The sequence below is a fragment of the Epinephelus moara genome, chromosome 19 (genome assembly GCF_006386435.1).
Source record: "Epinephelus moara isolate mb chromosome 19, YSFRI_EMoa_1.0, whole genome shotgun sequence".
NCBI lineage: Eukaryota > Metazoa > Chordata > Actinopteri > Perciformes > Serranidae > Epinephelus > Epinephelus moara.
In genome coordinates this window covers 8,362,586-8,383,037 of record NC_065524.1, presented here as the reverse complement: position 1 = coordinate 8,383,037, position 20,452 = coordinate 8,362,586, and the positions used below count along the sequence as shown (strand labels likewise).

The window sequence follows — 20,452 nt, the reverse complement described above, 5'->3', positions numbered from 1 at the left end:
CTTTTCCTGTCTGCTGTGAAAAAGGCAACCCATCACAGAATGTAGTAGTTTATCTAATTCTGATGTTCAGTCAGATCTTTTAAGAACATGTGTACATATACATGTGTACATGGCGAGCGGTCCTCTCCCCTCTCGACCCCTCCCCTGCCTTCGCCCTGTCCTTCACTGGGGTAACTGGTGCTAATGCTGACTTGGGTCTAATAGGAAGCGAGGCGCCTCCACATCTATATCCCTTCTTTAATTAGCGCGGCCGCAGGACCCCGAGGCCCTCTGACACCGCAGCCTGATGAGACCGCCGTAACTGTCCAATAACCCGCCGCACACCATTACTGTAGGCCCGAAATCTTATGAATTAAATCCTAATATTAATAAGCATTACCATTCTGTCCCCCTCCCTTTACATTATCCTCAAAGCCAATCTTAGCTTGCTGGTTTTGATGGAAGCGGGAATAGCCTGTAAATGGTTGTGTGTGATACGCAGGGGTGGGATGAGGGGGCATGGTGTGAGGATTTCATTTCGACACGGTGGGGATGATGTATATGTGGAAGTGTGTTGGAAGGAGGCTACTCACCTTTGAAATCAAACTGGTGGATGGTTTTCAAAGACTCGTGGATAAAGTAGAAACTTCCCAGAGCCTGCAAGAGGAAAAGTATTGGTGAGATTTGACATATTTTCCATAAACTATTCCATACTTCTCAAGATATTTATTTCTGGTTCTGAATCTGGTCCAGAATCCAGATTGAGATTATCAAGATTTATCACTTCATAGACAAAGATTCTCCACCTGATTGGTGAAATAAAGCTCCTACAGTTTCCACCGTTCTTGCAAAACCTCCAACCTGTTGAAGTGCTAGAGTTTATCACACTATTTCTCTGTTTTCCAAGAACCCTGCTCATAACCTTTTCACAATGTTGAGTGTGCAAAGGATTGACCTAATGTGAGAATGCTTGACTAATAAACTGGGCTGCGAGTATAGAGCCTCACTCTTTAACACACTCCACAGCACACGCTCAACGGGAAGCCACAAACACTACACACCATCGACTACAAAACAACAGGTGCAACGTGCCCTCAGTACAGTACACTCAGTCTCTGTACACCCCATTCTCGGGCTCAGACTCTTCTAATGTGGCGAGTCAACAATTTGAGCTTTCAAAGGACACATTCAGATGGACTTTTGAATGAGCAAAGATCAACTTCAATAGGCTTAAAATCTTAATTTTCCCTGTGAACAATCAGGAAACTTTCCCAGTCGGCGGACGAGCCAATCAAAGTCTGTGGGAAGAAGTGAGAGTGGTGCAGAGGGGGATTTGATGCGGTTCACAGTCCACTACACTGCTTTTCTGTTGCCCTCTTTACATTTAGGGCAAATGGAGGCAAAGCTCAAGCTCAATCCTCTGTGTCTTTGAGATAGCAGACCTTTGGCGCGGGATAATTCGGAGTCTCCTTCCTGCCCTCAAAGAGAGAGGCAGAGGGTGGTGAGTAACTTTTACTAAAAAGACCAGAGCGACCAAATTAAAACACGAGAGAGAAATTGGCAAAGATAGAGAGAATACAGTGAAGTTGCAAGGTAAAAGACGAGATAACGGGAGGTAAGACCCAGGTACAGTAAAAGAAAGAGGAGTGATGAAGAGGGCTTAGAGGGGTGTGATCAAAAGAGGGAGGAGACATGTGTAGAAGAAAAGGCTCAAGGCATGAAGAAGGATTTAGTCTGGAGGGTTTTCCTGTGTTTTCCCATTGAAGCCGCCGGGTGCAGACGCCTCTCTCCGGCACGCTGGGAGAGAGTTTGGGCCCGGCCCGGCCTCTGCATTATTTATGAGTGCCGGCACATCTTGAGATTAAACATTTGCTGATTTGTCAAAAGCACAAACATGAGGTCCTGCCCATCTCCTTGACATATAAGTTCAGCCGACGGAAAACACTGTCGCACATTTAATTGATGAGAACAGCGGCTGGTGACCCGAACCCCCCGCCGCGCTCCCCTCCCTCCTCTCCCTCATTCCTTCTCCTGCTCTGACGGAGGACAGAGAAAAAGCGGACGAGGGAGGCAGGGGGGTGCGTGTATGAGAGGGGACGGTGTTGGACGAAGGCAGGACTCAAGGTCACAGCTTCCCATTGCGAGAGGACAGCTTCCAGGAAGGCCCCCTACACTTATTTGTGCTCGCTTGTCTTTATGTTCTCTTTCACCTTAAAGTGCCGACAACAGACTTGGAGACAGAGATGGATAGGAGAACAGGCCGAGGGAGGGAAAACTGTGCCATTTGTCAAAATGGTGCCACTATGCTAACTGCTGCTGTTTGTGTGAATATTTCAGTGGGCAGTCAAGCAAAAATGACTAGTTTGAAATATGACACATGGAAAATCATAGAGGAAGAGGGACATATTTCACTCAATTAGAAATTAAATAGCAGGACTGCAATTTCTTAGGGAAAGTCAAAGTACTACTGCGGAAATAGTTAGTCGATAAATTAATTAGTTGATTGACAAAAAATGAATGGTAATGGACAAATGGTTTATTAAGAAAAAATGTCAATGATTCTCTAAAGGTGCTGAAATACTAGTTTTAAAAAAATATATCTTATCTAATAAATTATTAAAAATCTTTGACCAGTACCAGACGTAGCACATTCAGAGCCCTGGGCAAACTTATTATCTTTATTATTGTTATTATTATTATTATTATTATTGTTTTTATTATCAAGAAGAATTTCTTTTTCTTTTTTCTTTTGGTGGTGTTGGGGCTGCCTATGTAGCCTATAGAAAGATTTACTACTGTCTTTGTCAAACGAAGACAGCTGACTTTACCCTGAGCTCTGGTTAAATTGTGATGGGCTCTAATTTTCAACTTTTATCAAATCAAAATGATCAATAAAAATAACTGGAGAAATACTAACCCATTATGAAAATTAATCATCAATTGCAGCCCTGAAGAGTACACTCACTGACTTAAAGAAAAGATTTGCTTATCTCCAAAACCTGATTAATGACTGGAGGGAGTCTTCAACAACTATTTACTGCAAAAAATAGAAATAAATAACTTTAGAAATAAATAATTAAACTGTTCACCTTAATTCCAAACAGCCACTGTTTCTCTCTCAGTGGAGGCTGATCTCTCTACAGGCCCTCAGTGCCTACGAAAAGCTAAATTCATATGACATCAAACAAATCGGCATGAATCAATTCTCAAATAAATGATAAACAACTATGCTTAAGTGGCTATCCGTGTAATCGCAAAAATCTACTTAACCCTCAACCCTAATAAATATTTATTTGACATCAGGGTTCAGAGCCCAGCAGCTGCTGTGCTCTCTCTCCTCTCCCCTGCCTCCCTCCTGCACTCTTCATGAAGAAGCTATTATATTAGCAGGGCGCAATTAATCCATTTGTCTCCTTACATGACAGGCTCAAAATATTCATTAGGGCTGGACTGCGCTGACAGGCCATGCTTATCTTTTACCAGTAGCTTTACAATGGCCTGTGTCAAACGTATGTTTGTCACGTCCCTCTTTATTGATTAGCTGCCAGATTCACTTGAAATAATTAAAAGTATATTTTACATATTTATAAACCCCACTGCCACGGCGGCTACTTAATTTTCCATTAGTAAAATGCAGTCTATTAAGTGCACCGTGAGGGCTGCTGGGGGGGAGGTAAGGGGGAAATGAGTAATCACCATAATTGTAGACAGAAAGACAATAACCGCGCCATAAAAGCTGGGGTTTTATGACTCGTTCTGGCAATGCTATCTCTTATCACAAGTCGTATTGGCTACGCCGCTCACAGATAAGGGCACGCTGACACACTGTGCTCGCTGTCCGTGTACATGTGTGTGTGTGTGTGTGTTCACACAAGTGTGTAGTTGACATTTCCAAAACCCCAGCAGATACAGGCTGAACAAGTCCCAATAGACTGGCTGGTGGAAAATAGAGACTTGAGAGCTGCAGTACATAGCCTGCATACTTTGCTCCGCTGAATGCTTTATCGATACCGAGGGCTGCAAAAATTAGTTCTGGCCGACGAAGAGAAGCAGGAATTCTGTGACCTCTGAATAGATTTTCTGCGTTTAATGTGAAAAATGAGCCATAAAGCAAACATAAAAGTAATAATTTTTCTTCAAGGTCTCACCTCCAATCTGTGCTAAGGGAGAGTGGCCAGTCCCAGGAGAGCTGACACATACACACTCCAGTGTCATCACAGTGTCACTGTACAACTTCCGAGGGTAATGTTCTGCTGTCCCCCAGACACTAGCAAAGTGCAGGCTTATGGGTTTGTGGAGCACAGTGATGAGCATGTGTGTGCAATGAGGGTTTTAACAGGAAAATAGATGATACACTCATAAAGGGACGTTTACTCCACAGATGTTAACTGTTGCTGAACATGAATGTTTTCATTTGGATATTCTTTCCTTTATTACTGTGTTCAGTTGGTATGCTTACATCTTAACTTTGTGTATAAAATTTGTTGTATGAGAGGTTGTGGTTTCAAATATGCATTGTGTTTATATTTTACATTATTGCTCACAGTGGTACCAGAGGTTATTACCTCCCCTACAAAGGCATCAGTGTATAGTGCACTGAGGCCATAATGGTGAGTTTTTCTGTGTTTTTGCAGTGTAGCTATCCCAGTTCATCAGCATTCTTTACATCTTTTTTAAAGGGATAGTTCAAGTTTTTGAAGTGGGGCTGTATGAGGTAGTTGTCCATAGTGTCAGTCAGACAGGAATATCAGAATGCATTTGAGCAAGCTAAAAAAAAAGTCCCATCTAACAGTTTTTTTTGTATGCTATATTGACAATATTGTCACTGTATTACCTTATCATAAGACAGCCCGTTAACATGAGGAGGCCATTAACAGCTTCAGTTCTCCATCTGCGCTCTCATCAAAGCCACCAGACTCCATTGACAAAAACAGTAATTTTGGCAAGCTGAACAAGGGAGCTGCTGGTCTTAAAATACCTCTATCAGTTGTTTAGTTAGTGTTACCGTGTGACTTTGGTGAATCCGAACTAACCCTTTTAAATGCCAAAGTCTCACATTAATACAAACCTACAAACTGATGGAGGCAGCGGCAGACCAGCAACTCCTGTGTTCTGCAATGTTAAATCGCTGTTTTTCTCAATGGAGTCTGGCTTTGAAGAGTGATATAATGGCTTTAATGTCCACTGTCAATATAACATACACCTTAACTGTTACAAATATTTTTAGGTGTGACTTTTTTTAGATGGCTAATATATGTTTTGCTGCTGACTCCTCCACAGCACTACATTGACTAGCTTCTGTGTCAGACTCCAGCCAGTGTCTCCAAAGTGGGAGCATGCTGATATCTACTGTATGTAATACACTGGGTATAGATAAGTACTTCATACAACTTCACTTTCAAAGATCCACATTTTGCCTTTAAGTGCTATCTGCTTTTCACTGTTTTGGCAATGTTGCGTTATATTGTGTCTCATTTCTGAGTTGAGCATCAGTGGCACTGGTACTGCTTTTTCAACCTTTGAGCATAATTATGCTTGAGTCTTGTCTTTATAGTTGTGGACATCACTCCTATCCATACTAATAAAATTGTACTAGGAACACCAGTACACAGAGACAACAACTTCTAACAGGAGCAGTAAGATCAGACAAGCTACTAATTAACCCAGATTATCTAAACCAGTTAGAGTAAACCAGAGTTAGAGTTGATTGGTTTATTAATGTATTAGTTTACAACCTGTTTGATTGTCTCACTGCCTGCATCAAAAAAACTGTTGATATGTCATTTCGAGATCCCAGAAAAAAAACTTGTTGATACAGTCTTGTTATCATAGATTGAAAGGATGGCCAAAACTACAAACATAAGACAAGCTGTAATGAAATAGAATTAAGCATTAACAGCACTTCCTTTAAAGTGATACAGTACTTGCGCAGTGATCAGGGTGATCTCTGTGTTCAGGCTACAGGCTCGTTATAGCCACCTCAGAGAAATATCTCCTCAGGGTTTTCTGTGGCATTTCGCCCTCTAGACAGCAGAGACAAAATGGGCTGTTTCCAGTTTATATCTCATTGCTCAGAAATCCCCGGAGTCCCCTCATCTGTCAAATCCCGAGTGATGCCACACTTCCACATAAACCTGCACACAGAAACATCAACGCAAAAAAACAACTCACAAATGTACACACACACACAAGCGCAGTTTTATCGGAAAGGTCAATCAGATAGGCTGTCATGAAGAAATGGTGTTGCGATATATCAGAAACACATGCTATGTCAAAACAGCTTAGAGAAGGAGGCAGAGACATAAGCTCTGACTAATAGCTACATAATATCCTCATTAGTCACTAAGCACCGGCATTCATACATGGCTACATACTCCAAATCAAAGTGTAAAGGGTGAATAGCAGACAATAGTGCAGCATGCTATGTGCTCTGACAGCTACTGAATGTAAGAATCCACATATCTGTTTCAAGATCAGCCCTCTATGTCCCAGCAAGGGACCCATTGATATGCAGGGTCTGGGGCTAAAAGAGCACCTTCACAGGAGCCTCTCTGCACAAATCTCCAATACTGCACAAACAGCCTGTTTGTCATCCCCGGCAAGGAAAACACCACGGCACAAAAGTGAGCAGCATCAATAGAGATGGCTTGCTTTTTCAGCCCAGAGATACAGATGGAGAGGCCTTAGTATTTTCTACCCCTCCTGAGCCCACCGCCCACCCCGGCCTGCCATATGTGTTTGCCAAGGCCCTCTCCCAGTGCCATTGATTGAGTATTCAGAGTATTGAGCCACAGTGTCTATTATTCATCGGCTGCCTGGAAGGCCTGACTGGATACACAGACAAAACTCTCATTAAAACTTCCTCTGTCACTTCCTGTGATTTGAAAGCGGCCAGAGTGTTGGAGCCATCCGTCACGTCCTGAAGGAGCCCTTGTCTCTGGGGTGTGTGTTTGTGTGTGTGTGTGTGTGTGTGTGTGTGCGTGTGTGTTGGGGGGGGGATATAGGTAAGGGACAGAGGGAAGGAATGAGACTCTCTCAAAGATATACTAAAAGGAAACATGTTAACATACATTTACTTATTTCACAGTGATTAAGATTAAAGCTGAGCTTACTCTTCTTAATGCTCTTCCTCTGTCCCCATGAGGGACCTCATGAGCAAATCTTGCAAGAAAATTGGTTTACATGGCAAAGAAGGACTTGTATTGATCCCTTACGATTAAAACAGAAAAAGCAGATCCAGACCACCTGAACTTCTTTTTGACTGGTATTGTGGCTACAGTGGATAATATTGACCTGTAGCATTAAAATGTGGTTGGATGAGGCACATTATATTAAAGTGCTTTTACAATGTTTGCATCTTTTACCTGTACATATAGAAAATGTTGTTGGCAGTAAACCAACAAGTCTAAGCCATCGCTAGCAGCTATGCAATGCTGCAAGTGCCATTCTAAAGAATACCAAAAAGTGTTAGACAGATAAACCAAAGTAATGACAAATTACAACTTTGATCTGATGATAAATGGGAAAAGATAAAAAGTCAGGTGATCACCAAAAGTTCACAAAGACCATGAACGTCACATTTCACTCTGAAGCACAAATGTCAAGCTATTGGTGTTGCTCGAGGAAAATAGGGGGATCACCAGAATCTTTAGGATTCATCACCAAACTTGTTGCCAGTCCATTTAAGGGGTTCAGAGATATCTTTACTCAATAAGTGACAATTCTAACTTGGTAGTTGAAAAGCAAGGTGGTCATCAAAAACATTAGGATTCATCTTCTGGGGACCATGAATACCTGCTAAGAATTTTATGGCAATCCATCCAGTAGTTTTTGAGATATTTTATTTAAGAACAAAAATGTGTATCTCATGGTTTTATAGAAAAAGTTAGGGGAATCCCAACATCACTAGCATTTAACCTCTGGGGGCCACAAAAGTTTGCACCAAGTTTCATGGCAATCCATCCAACAAAGATATTTCCATCTCAATCTCAGAACCATCAACTATCTTCTGATGATACAGCCTCTGGGGGCAACAGCCGCCAATAAGTGGGGAGGTCGAGTGTAGCCAGAGGATATCCGGGCCAAAATTTCTCTTCCATATGACACTCAATGTTTCCAATTCATTAAGCGAGTTGTGACGGGTCCAGGTGACATTTCGGATGATCTCTATTAACACATTTATGCATTTGAATACAGATTAATTAGAAAGAAGCTATTATAAAGCTAAACCGTTGACAGGTGATAACTGATGGGTTCTGATATTGCATTTCAGCCAATTCAATCCACCTCTTTTGCTCTCTACATGGACCTGCGGGGAACCAAAGCCTGCTCAAACATGACTGTTCGATACTCTTTAGAATACAAACAGAAATCAGAATGTTTCCAATACCTAAATATTCTACCGCTGCCTACAGGTTCAGCTTTCGCATGCAAATATCTGTTTATAGAGATTAATTCAATCTGGACTAAAAGGATGGAGCAAGCGACCAATGAGCATCGCCATTCATAGACCCACAATCAGAAATCACTGTATTTACTATATTTCCCAAACCAAAACTCCATCCATTCATTTATTGATTGTCTATTTCAAGTAAACCCCCACTGCTGTATGGATCAGTTATGATACCTGTTTTTCAGCTCTGTAGACTGTGTTTCCGGGCTTCCACTTCATTATTCTAAAATCTCCCAGGATGCAGAGCGACATGCGCTTATGATTGATCTCAAAACCACTGATTTTATTTTCTTTTGAGGAAAATATTATGGATGGGTCTAAACAAGGCATAATTGGCCAAAGCCACGGCAGCGCCTGACCTGCCAACAATCCAGACCCACTCCCAAGGTTGGCTGCCTCCCTGGGAAATATTGTGCATTAATTTCATTTAGTCTCCCCTCCAACATTCAATGGTAGAAGTTAATTAAATTGCTTGTCCATTGTGTTCATCCACTTACAAAGTTAATGATATTGTGCCGGGGAATTAAAGAGCGTTTTATAAAGCGCACGGGATGGGAGCTGGCAGGCACTACATTGCCCAGTTGAACCCTGTCAGTCGGCGGGCTTCTGGACCCCCTAATTAGCGGTGAAATGGATGCTTCCATCTGCCAATTTCCTGCCATGCTCATCAGTCGTGCAGTCGCTCCTCTAACCTGCCCGGCAGAGGGGTCTAAAGCAATAAAACCATCACAGCAATGACATTCAACAAAAAAAAAAGAAAAGTGAATACGCGTATACATGATATGACTCAGACTTTAAAAGAGCTTCTTTATAATGCTTCGGCTTTTTTTTTTTGCTTTAGACCGCATCATTGGCTTCTTCAGCATAATCCAGATGGAAGAGTTTGATAACTTTGTTAAAAATGTTGGATACGCACAGTAATAGCACCTCGTTTCTATTTTCAGAAAGGGTGGTTTGAATAAATGTCTTCCGATAAAGCAATAAGACAGAAATTTGGTGGGGCATATTTTAATGTAATACATGCTGGATACTTATAGGAAAGGTACGCAAGTCCAGTCATAATTAAAGGATAGCAATCTAAATTCAATTCAATGCATCATTTCTGCACAGTCCCCAATATTAAGCGAGGTAGCAATGCCCTGTCCACTACAGAGAATGATTAATGCTCATATATATTCCAGCTGCGTATTTACTAATACCATGTTGCTACTTCAGCAGCTTTTAACGAGGACATAAAAACAGAGGATCAAAGTAAATGGGATTACACCTGTGGGGCCGGTGCTGCTGCTGACCTCTTAAGGAGGCTGGGCAAAATGTCCTTTGCATGTCTGTAAATTCATAGTGAAAATGAATTAAATGAAACCATGGTGTGGGTGTTTTACTTGCAGCTTGACACAGGTACAACTTACATATGAGCAACAAGCTCAAAGGCAGAAATCAGCTAATGATGATGTCATCAAGGTTATCTCTGCTTGGATGTAAGACGTAAAAATCTATAACACAATGCCTGAATTATAAACTGGAGGTGTGGAGTTTGGAAGAAGGGGGCATTTATGAAGGGACAATCTAATGAAGGACACTCTGGAGTTGCATTATGGGAGGTGGATCCAGTGTTGTTATATGATGAAGTATGGATCCAGTGTTTCTGGAGCTTTGAAAATACTAGTGGCAAAGGTACTTTTTTCAATACCATGGGTTTAAAACAATACAATCTCTGCTGATTACACATTCAATAGTATCATTAGCATTGAAGCTATTACAAAAAAAAAAAAAAAAAGATCTTCGATGAGATTTTGGTATGTGTTCAGTGACTTTTTCTGTACCAGCATTGTGTGCAGGTTGTGAAGAAAAAAAAGAAAGAAAAACAAATATCCTATTTTTGTACCTTCTTTTTTTTCTTTTTGCCATAGTATCGAATGAGGTATCAAGTATCATTTTTTTATTAGTATTGTAGTAAAACTGAAGTTGAAAATTTTGGTTTGGTGACAACATTATGAGAGACGAAAAGCCAGGATATCTCAGCCTGTGCTGCTTTGATTTTGACCATTCAGTTTTAAATCTGAATCTTGTGAGTTCTCCAACTTTATGGAAAAGCAATCTTATATCGCCTGGGTACCTCTTTAACCCCAAGCCAATTCTTTATCTACTGTAGAGTTCTAGCCAAATTTTTAGGATTACCCCTGGACAGTGTCTACAGTACAGTATGCTTATACAAAAACAGTTAAAAAAATCTTTTAACATTCTACAGTTCTTGGTGTCACCTCAACTTATACTTAACAATACATTTCAGTCAATCAAGAGGTCATTAGGACCTTACAAACAAAGATGTCAGACACCACTCTGCTGTGAACTGCTGTTGACTAGAGCTGCTTAACAAAACAGGCAGAGCACTTTAAGGTCACCCAACGTCATGATTTACACACAGCTATGTCGGGATTGTTCTGTAACTTTATAATAAATCTCAGGTCAAAACACTGCAGTGCACAATTCAATCAGACATAAGCACTACTAGTACTTAAACAAGATGTAACATCCATTCAATGACATACAGTGAAGAGCAATATGGGGGACAATTATAGTTCTAAAGGGAAATTTTTAAAACGTCTGTCCCCGCTAACAAGGTCAACTTCTCCAATCTAAGTGTATCAGACATTTACAATTGGGCCTGAAAAGACCTTTCTTCTTTCTTCACAGGAATATAATCTTTTAAAAGCAATCTTCAAATAAACCGTTGATCTCAGAGGCCAGCATGGTAAATGGCCACTTTCTTTAAATAACTGCGCTGTCTGGGCTTGACAAAATCATCATTTTAAAAGGGGATATGAAGATGATGAATATTTGCCTTATTAGATTGTTCCCAAAGATGAAAAATCAAAGTCTGAACAATTGAGGTATCCATTAGTAATTAAAGTGACATTACCTCCTCTCTATTTTCTCAGGCCTCTGCCTGGTTGCCAGAGCCATTATTCAATTGTTTCGGATGCCGGGGGATAAAATGCCTTTAATATACTTATGCTCATTAATGTAAATCATATTTGGCTATGGATGTCCAATAATCAGAAAGAATATTTCAACTTGTAATTCCCCGTCTGTAGAAGTATTCCCATTAGGGGAAGAGGCCCATGCAAATGACAGGTCTTTGAGCTCATTGATTTTCTTTTTTTTTTTTTTTTCATCTCTGCATTTTGGAAAGGCCGCTAATGTTGTCATGGACTGTTCATCAATCTATATTATTATCTGATTTAATATTGCGCCTATTCATGTGGCCTCATTTGTGAAACAATTGATTGAATTAGGATCATACAGGCTGTATGGAGAAGGGAAGCAATATGATTTTAACTGATCGCTGTGGTTTAATGAAAACTGTAAAGAAGTTTGAAAAGTTTTTTTTTTTTTTCATATTGGCTGAACACACAACTTGTTGCCTTTAATGGACAGTTTCTAAACATTTTAACGCATGTAGAGGTGAAGCACATGTGCACACACACCTGTCAACATCTGAGGGTAAAGGGACCAGTGACATAAGCAACTTTCGATGTCAAATAATCAGTATTGAGCAAACTCAACTCTCCCTAAGGACGCTGGCTGTCAGAGCTGTGATGTCAGCTGGAAAAGTAATCAGTCAGCTTTCTGTCCAGAGGCAGCTTTGATTCTGTCCCTGTCCCATACCGCCCGTGGCTCGCTCATGTGGCCTTGTAATGACAAAGTGGCATCCTTGGCTGCCCAGTGAGATACAGCTCTATTGCAGAGTCCCATAATGAAATATATTAGTTGGCTGCATCTTAGTGGCATTACTTTGTCACTTGTGAGAAGAATTTATCAGGAAGGTCTTCATTTCTCTGTATCAAGAGCCCTTCCTCCTCCCTTAGTACAAACACAACTCTTCCTAAATGAAGGCAACATCGTCTAGATCATGAGCCATCTCGTGAAACATTCATAATATACGACAGCTTCAGCTTCACAGGGACAATCGATGGCGGGTCTACACTATCTCCTTGGGCCATGAGGCTCAAGAGCGCTACTCTGAAGATCGAGCTGAGAAGTCGTCCCATCAGAGGAGAGGGTTCAGTTTTGAGGTCGCATTCGGAAAAATCATTTTTTCACCCTGGATGTGTAAAAAAAGAAAAAAATAAGCAGCTTTCTGTCTGTGTTCTGTCTGGGTATGAGCAGAGGCGTTCTCGCAGCACAACAGTGACCACAGGACCGTGAAGCTTTAGAGGAGTCTGCAAAAACACACGCAGCGGCTCGTCTCAGCCTAAGGCGCCCGTCCGGTGGCTCTTTGTGGCCTTCTTTGTCTTTATGTAAAAACCAATGCTCGCCAATGATGTGTTATGTAAAATTCCCAGAGGCTTGATTTAAATGGTTGGATATCCTCCATGCTAGCTTAGTTATACTCCAGTGCATCGCCCCTAAGAGCACATGGACGCTGCATGAAAAGCAAATGTAAATGCAGCCTCAGCTTCTTAGATAACAAGAAATTATGTCATGGGTTTTTTTTCCTCTTATTGTATTATTATAATAATAAATAAAAAAAAGAGCGAACAACGGAGGACTTTTCTTTCGCAGATGTTTCTTTTTATCCGTACAATCGCAGCATCCGGCCTCTCCCGTGGCCCCTCTTAAAAGACAGCTTTAAGATGTGAGTGAGCAGAGGTCCGGTGCCAGGGGCAAGAGTGGCAGCAAACCCACGTCTGCTCTCCTGTAAATATCACACCCACAGAAATGTGGGAGGAAAAGAGGATTTGGAGGGGCCCATGCAGGTCCGCAACAAGGCTCCTGGGTCGCCCCTTTGAATGCTCGACAGATGACCAGGTGGTACTGTATTGTATATCATTTGGTCATGTGTCGGTGGAGAAGAATACGCAATGTACAGTGCATCTGTTACATCTGAGAACAAATCAGACTCAATGTTTGACATGACTTTGGCTTCGCAGGTGCCATCAAGAAGATTTAGCTGAGCAGCGGCTATACACAAACAAGGGCATAAACATTAGCAACCAAGCTGCAGTGGGCAGCTTTCTTCACCTTTGACCTGTAAATATTGTTGAGGTGAGGTATAGGTGAATAACATAAGTGCTATTTCATACAACTTCCTCTAAACAGAATGTCATTCTGCCAATTATTTACATGATTAAACAGTTACTCATTTAGCCTATAAATGTAAAAAATTGTAAAAAATGTTGATCACAATTTCCCAGAGCCTAAAGTCTTCAGATTGATCTTCTGTTCAACCAGCAGTCCAAAACCTTAAGATCCCTCATTTTCTTTCATAAATGACAAAGAAAAACAGTAAATTCTCACATTTAAGAAGCTAGAACCAGAAAAAGTTTGACTTTAAATGACATTTAATAGATTTAATAGATGTGTTTGCAATCAATTTTCTGTTGATCAACTAATCGATTAATGGTCAATCTTTGCAGCTCTTACATACAGTATTGTTTAATAAGTGTTTTCCTGTTAGGTTGTGTGTACTTGTATAAAGTCTCATAAGGTTATGCGTTGCAAGCTAGCTTTGGCTATTACTGCAATAGTATACTGGCCTAAACTATGTATTTGTCATTGCCATAAAAATAATATAAACTAACAACCTCTGGCCATCTACTGTACACTCCAAAAAATGTATAGCTCTAGACTCTCAAAGTAAAGTCAGCTGTCTACCCTGCTGGTTTAAGGCTAACCAGCTAGCTAGCAGGCTGTTCTATAATGCATCTGGTGTCAATATTTGCTCGCAACTACAACCTACTACTGACGCCAGCTCATACTTTATTTCTGCAGTGCAACTAAGATGACTGTCAAAGATGGCTAGCTGTTGTAAGCCGATGCAATACATGATAAATATGAGTTTTTCAAAAATCGTGTTATTTGTCACATCCACCTTTGAAAGCTAAAAAAAACATGTTCAAAATAAATTTTGCTAAATTGTTAGCATCAGAGCAGTCTTTTGGTCATTTGTACCCAAATAAATCAAATTCACAGATGTTTTTTTTTTTTTTTTTGTTACAGCAGACATTTTGACTTGTCATAGCAGGAAGTCAACTGTTTCACATGAACATAAAAATACAAAATAACATTTAACCAAACGACAAAACCGCACTATGAACACTCCAAATCATGTCAGACATAATGAAAAGTGGACGTAGTCCAACAAATGAATCATTCATTACATTCAGTGTTCAGCCAAGGTACACTGAGGCTACCAGCTGTTCCATCACCCTTTTACCCAAAAGCTTTGGAAATCCAAGGTTTGGCCACCAGAACAAATGCTACATCAGCTGAAAACACTTTGCTAGATCCTGTATATCAACAAATATTCATATCAGCTTATCACTGATTTACCATCTCAAAGATACAGACTCAGTAAACTCAAAAGAGAAGATCAGTTCTCTGCAGCTCAGCGCTCTGAGAAAGGCTACATTTCCAGTTGGCCAAAGACTGCTTTGAATTTTTTTTTTCTTTTCAGAAATGTAATTAGGCAGTTAAAATTAAGAGCTTGAATTTAACTGAAAGAGCATAACATCCAATCTAATTAGAGGGCTATTTAATGAGTTGGAAATTAGCTACAGCGTGGTACACACAGGGTGCCATTGTGGCTTGACCTTGTGCAGGGACCCTGGTGACTGGGTCACCCTTTGTGTTAGATTGGCTCCCACTTGGGAAGCATTACTCACTGAAATACGGTTAGGCATTGCTTCATAACTGTATAAGACACCACTTGGGCATGTTCTGAAGTGAAGTTTTAAATGAATTGTCCTTTTACCTTAACTGTTAGTGTTTCTCTGCCATCGAGACAACAAACAACGAGATATACAATATAAAACAAGGGCAACAATCCAACATTGGACTGAGTGTAGTCAATAAATAGGCCTATATATTTGCTTGGTCAATCATAGGAGATGCGTTTTGGTGCGTGCATGAAACAGCAAAGAGACAATACATCATAAGCTATTGCATGCTCCGCCCTCAAACAAACCCACGGTAAGTTTCATCATGCAGACTCCAGAGGTCCCGTATCGACATGCTGCCTTCCCGTTTGCCCAGCACCGCCCCTCATCTGCTGAATCCCGTCTACCTCTGACCTCCAGAACCTTACAGGGACTGCATTAATTTTCCTAACAAAAATCAATCGGCCGAGGAATGGGACGAGGAGGAAGGCCCTCGTTATTACACCGGGCAGGACACACCCTCTGGCTGGGAGTGTGCGGCTGTTTTTATTGGTAATAGTTTAACAGGGGGTGGCGGCTAGGGGACAAAGGGACTGCTCATTTCCCCTGACCCCTCAGATGAGTCATCCCAAATAAACTTACACGTGCAAGATTTAATATCATTAGAAAATGAGGCCTTGAGACTATTCTGGGGTTATTTGATGTGAAATGGCTCTGTGTTAATCACAAGGGGGGAAGCATATGAGACTCATTTGTTTGAAAAGATGGCATTGGAGTGTTGAGGATTGAAAAGGAAAATAATGCATTCAGTCAAGGGCAAAAGAGGGCATATGACTGCAAATTCCCAGCCATGTGGCTGTTTCATTTTTGTTTGTCTGTTTATATGCTGGCGAGCCAAACAGACTCACAAATATTCCCCAAAATCAGATTAGGAAATTATGAGCCCTATAATTAACCGGCTGTTTCAGCCGAGAGATTCAGTTTCCTATTTCCTAATGAGGAGCGAGTGAAAAATGATTTAATAATGCAACAAATGTGCTTTATGAGCTATTAATATGTAGTAGTGTAGTACATAACATAAATATGACAACAATATTGGCTTTGCATTTAAAGATCTGAATAAACTGTCCGTGGTGGGCAGAGGATAGAGTTATGACAGTTAAAGAGGAAAGGCAGGCACTGCATGGAGAGTTTGTGATGCCATTACTCTGACAGCAAGCGGAGGATCATCAGCCCAGGGGGAGGGAGGTGGAGTGACTGAGAGTGTGTGTTTAAAATGGCCTATGTGTTTAAAATGTGCTGCACAATACCTGCTAATTCTATTAAGTGCCTCTGTGGTGTGGCTGTGTGGTTATGGGTTGATGTAAATGGACGGCTGGTTGACTAAACATTGCAATAGCATTAGAATAAGGTGATTGGATGACAGAGTGGAGTAGAAGGCCTGAGCCCAGCCACCTCGGGCCTTGCCAAGTCCATTACGTGTATTGGAGACATCTTGATATCCGTCATGGGGACTTGCCAGCCAAGAGAGAGAAGAGGTTGTTGTTTTGTTTAGCCTTCATTGTCAAGATGGCTTCCACCTCACGGCATCCAGGTGTAGGTAATGCAATCAAATGAGGACCTCACAAACAACGCCCCCCCCAACACTTTCAATCTGCTCCGGGACCTTTGGGCTGTTTTAGGAAACACTGGTAGTCAACTGGCTCAAGGACAAGCATAGACTTGAGTTCTGATTTGACTTTGCCACCAAGCCGTCACTGTCTGATTTCATGATGTGAAGCTGTTTCCATAAATCATTTCTAAAGCTTTTGACAGCTCAGAGTGGAGAACAACAAGGAAGTAAGAGATGAGGAGAGGAGCATACAACATGCACTGTGAGAATAGCTGCAACAACATATTACTGCCATAACAGATGGAGGCTGATGGAGTTACTGCCATGATTGCTGAGGCCACTGACAATGCTTAGGTCTTACTGGTACCCATTGATCATTAGTTTGTGTGCACTCCCCTGATCTCTGTTGTTTGGTGTACGGTGGTCATAAAACTCAGTCCAAGCTGGGGGGTTTTCTCACTGTGACATTACGATAAAGTCAAACATTTAATATTATTGTAATTTTTTAGTCTTGGCTCATGCAAATACTAGGGTTCAATTACATGGACATTGTCAATAGCCAATATGTGCACTCTCCTCCATCAGCAAACAGGAAGCAGAAAAAGCGGGTAGACAGTAAACATAAAGGGGACTACAGGGCCCCATGGTCTTAACCCTACAACAAACCAGCTAACCAACAGAGGCCAGTAGTGAGTTCAGGTAACAAAATTCCAAATGTAAAGTTAGTGCGGAAATACTGTTTAACTTAAATAGATTACACTGATACTGAATCAACAAGAACACTGTCAACAAAAGACGCCTTATTATCTTGTGTTCTAAAGTTAAGTGTTTTTTCGGACATTAAAGGGGTTGATGATAAGTCATATTTTTAAAGGGAGTTTGGGGAAATTATGTCAAAAGGAATCTCATTGCAGTTTTGCAAATAGGGACCCTGTAAATCCCCAGTCTTTGTAAAATCTAACAGTGTGTGACTGAAAACTCAGATTGTTTTTAGATGTGAGAGAGTGTCAGACTTTTGTCTTTTCAAAGTCTTTTCAAGGTCTTCTGGTATATGGTAGGCATAAGGAGAAGGAATACAGTATTCCTCATGAATTTAAAACTTGTTTGCGAGTGTCCACAGTAATACCCTCTAAGTTGTACAACACTGTAATGGATGGTAAACTTTGGTGGTTTGCTTGTTCCGTTCTTACGAGTCTTCCTCTGTTCATCTTACTATCTACTATAATGCTCTATCTTTGCACAGCATGCAACTGCATTCACTCAATATACATACTCAACATCACTATTAAACATAGTGATTTAAATTAACTTTAAAGGTACAAATACTGCTACTATATTCCTCCATTTTGAATGGTACACAACTGACTAGAATGTTAACTGACTGGTCCGCCAATGGCCAGGCCAGAATTAAATTTGGAGAAAATAAACTGTCTGTGCTCATATAAAGTTCATATCAAAGCTAACTGACATACTAAAAAATGCTAAATGCTAATACTAAAAATACCAAAAGGTTTAATTTGGGTTAGTCCAAATTATATTTTTAATACTTTTGTTCAAACTTAGTGGAAACTCTTGACCAACAAATGGGTGGCATCATTTCCCTTCCCCCCTATTCACAATGTCTCCCCATATACGCCAACACAATTTAGGGTTCAGTGTCCTTCTTAAGAACTCTGCGACACATAGGCAGGAGTCAGGTATCAAACCACCAACCTTGCTATTAATGGCCGACCTGCTCTACCACCAAGACTACACCTGAACCCATTATCCAACACTATGTGCCATTCCATTATCAGCTCTTTGGAAACCATTCTCAAAAATAACTTCGCCAGGTTTTCAAGTTAAATTTTCAAATTTAGCAGAAATGTGTCATGTCGGACAGCGCATACATTGGAATACTCTTCCTTCCTGTGTCTGCACACAACCCTGGCTTTCTTCTTATCGGGCCCCTCACTCTAAGAGCCAGTCATTAAAAGCACTTGTGTGGAGTGTGATTGTTTGAGTGTGTTCATCGGAGACAGGTGTCAAGAGGTTGTTTCTACTGCTATAATTACTCCACAACACAGCGCTCACCACAGGAGCCACAGGCTTTCTTCAAACTGGGGAGAAATTGCTTGGATTTAATGTAACGATCTCTCCCCTGATATTAACCAGCTGTGCGTGACACAAGGCTCGAGTGAGGAGATCAATTCCCAGGAAAGTGTCGTCCTCTACAGACAGGCCGGTGAGCCAGGATGAGAGGGAGGATCACGGACCAGCACTTCCACAGCTGTAGGTGTGTGTGTGTGTGTGTGTGTGTGTGTGTGGGGGGGGGGGTGTTTGGATTAGAGGGTGGTGGCTGGCTGTAGGTCCCCCCCCCCCCCCCCTTTCTCGCTCTCCCCTCCACCCTCGATGCCACTCCCTCCTGCTGTACATGATACCTGGTATGGGGTAAGGTGCTCTCGGAGGAGGGAGGGGATATATATATATACACTTAGGCGGGAGAAAGGTCAGGCAGGCTGAATGTGGCAGGCAAACAGGCAGTGGGGGTCTGGGGGCCTGGGGATGAATCACAGGAGAATTGGTGCATGGCAGTGAATGAATAACCCGCCATGGCTCCCCAAACCCCATTATTTCCCTCCTTCTCCAGCGGGGCCTGAAATTCATGTCTGCGCATGCTGCCAGTTCATTAGGGGGAGGATGTCATTCCTCTTCTGGCTGCGGCAGGACAGGCCAGGCGGGCCCCAGGAGGACCCGGCCCTGTTTAATTCCACATCAACCGCTCCACTGAGGGCCTTAATCTCTGCTTGTGTGATCAATACTATATCAGTGTAAATTAAAATGACAATTTTAAAGTAATTAAGCCTGTTAATGCTCGATTCAAATGTCATTATTTGCACGAGGAGAAGCAGATGGTGGCCGGATGTGTATAATGTGTGTGTGGGGGAGTTTTCTTTTTTTTTCTTTTCTTTTTTGTTGTGAAGAGGGGGGTAAATTACAAGCCATGTCCACAGTGACAGGTAAAACGCTTTAACTGGCACCGCCCGATGTTGCCGCTGCAGCCACCAAAAGGAGGGCTTAACAAAAGCAGATTAACTCTCCACCCATACCAGCCCAGGGACCTCTCCAATTTCAGAGGAAGATAACCCAATTGCTGAAATCTGATTTGTACGACCAAACCCAATTATGGACATATTAGATGAGAAGTGGCAGGGAGAGAACGCTTGCCGAGGGAGGCAGGAAAAATAGAGGGGGGTGGGAGAGGGTGTACGGGGAAAAAAGAAACGTTACACAATAAAAATGCACTTAACTATAGAATGAAGCCCAGCAGTAATTGTGTGATTCGATTATTTTTGTCTCCCTCCTCACTCCGCTTTTGAAAGGCTATTTAGAGTCATTGTTAGAGTGAAATAAATGGGGCCCAACGTTAACCTTGTCCCCGTGTCTGTGAGTGTGTGTGTGTTTGTGTGTCCTGTCTCATGTGAAGTGAGGTGAAGTGTAAGTGAAAAGGAAATGAAATGATCACATTGTTGGTTGCTATTATGACAGGCTCACAACCCATAGCTGGCGACCCTCCACTCTTCTTAGACCAGATTCACCAATTACACCCAATCACACCAGTTAGGGGCCAACAGGGTCCAGACAACGGCACTTCCTTCTGTGGTTGTAGCCTAACATTGGGCCATAACATCATTAAAAATCCAAACTAAAGCATCCACTTTCAATTTCTTCATTTTCTTCAATGCTCTCAAACATACACACCTACTT

The 20,452-nt window shown here is 41.5% G+C and overlaps 1 protein-coding gene across 2 annotated transcripts in view; it reads right to left on the bottom strand.

Annotated features, from left to right (window-relative positions):
* Positions 1-20,452, bottom strand: part of LOC126406589 (inositol polyphosphate-5-phosphatase A-like) — a 169,859-nt gene that overhangs the window by 70,830 nt on the left and 78,577 nt on the right. For both annotated transcript variants that reach the window (XM_050070953.1, XM_050070952.1), the window contains exon 5: positions 573-636. In XM_050070953.1, coding sequence (XP_049926910.1) covers positions 573-636 — 64 coding nt within the window. The remainder of the gene's footprint in view (positions 1-572; positions 637-20,452) is intronic.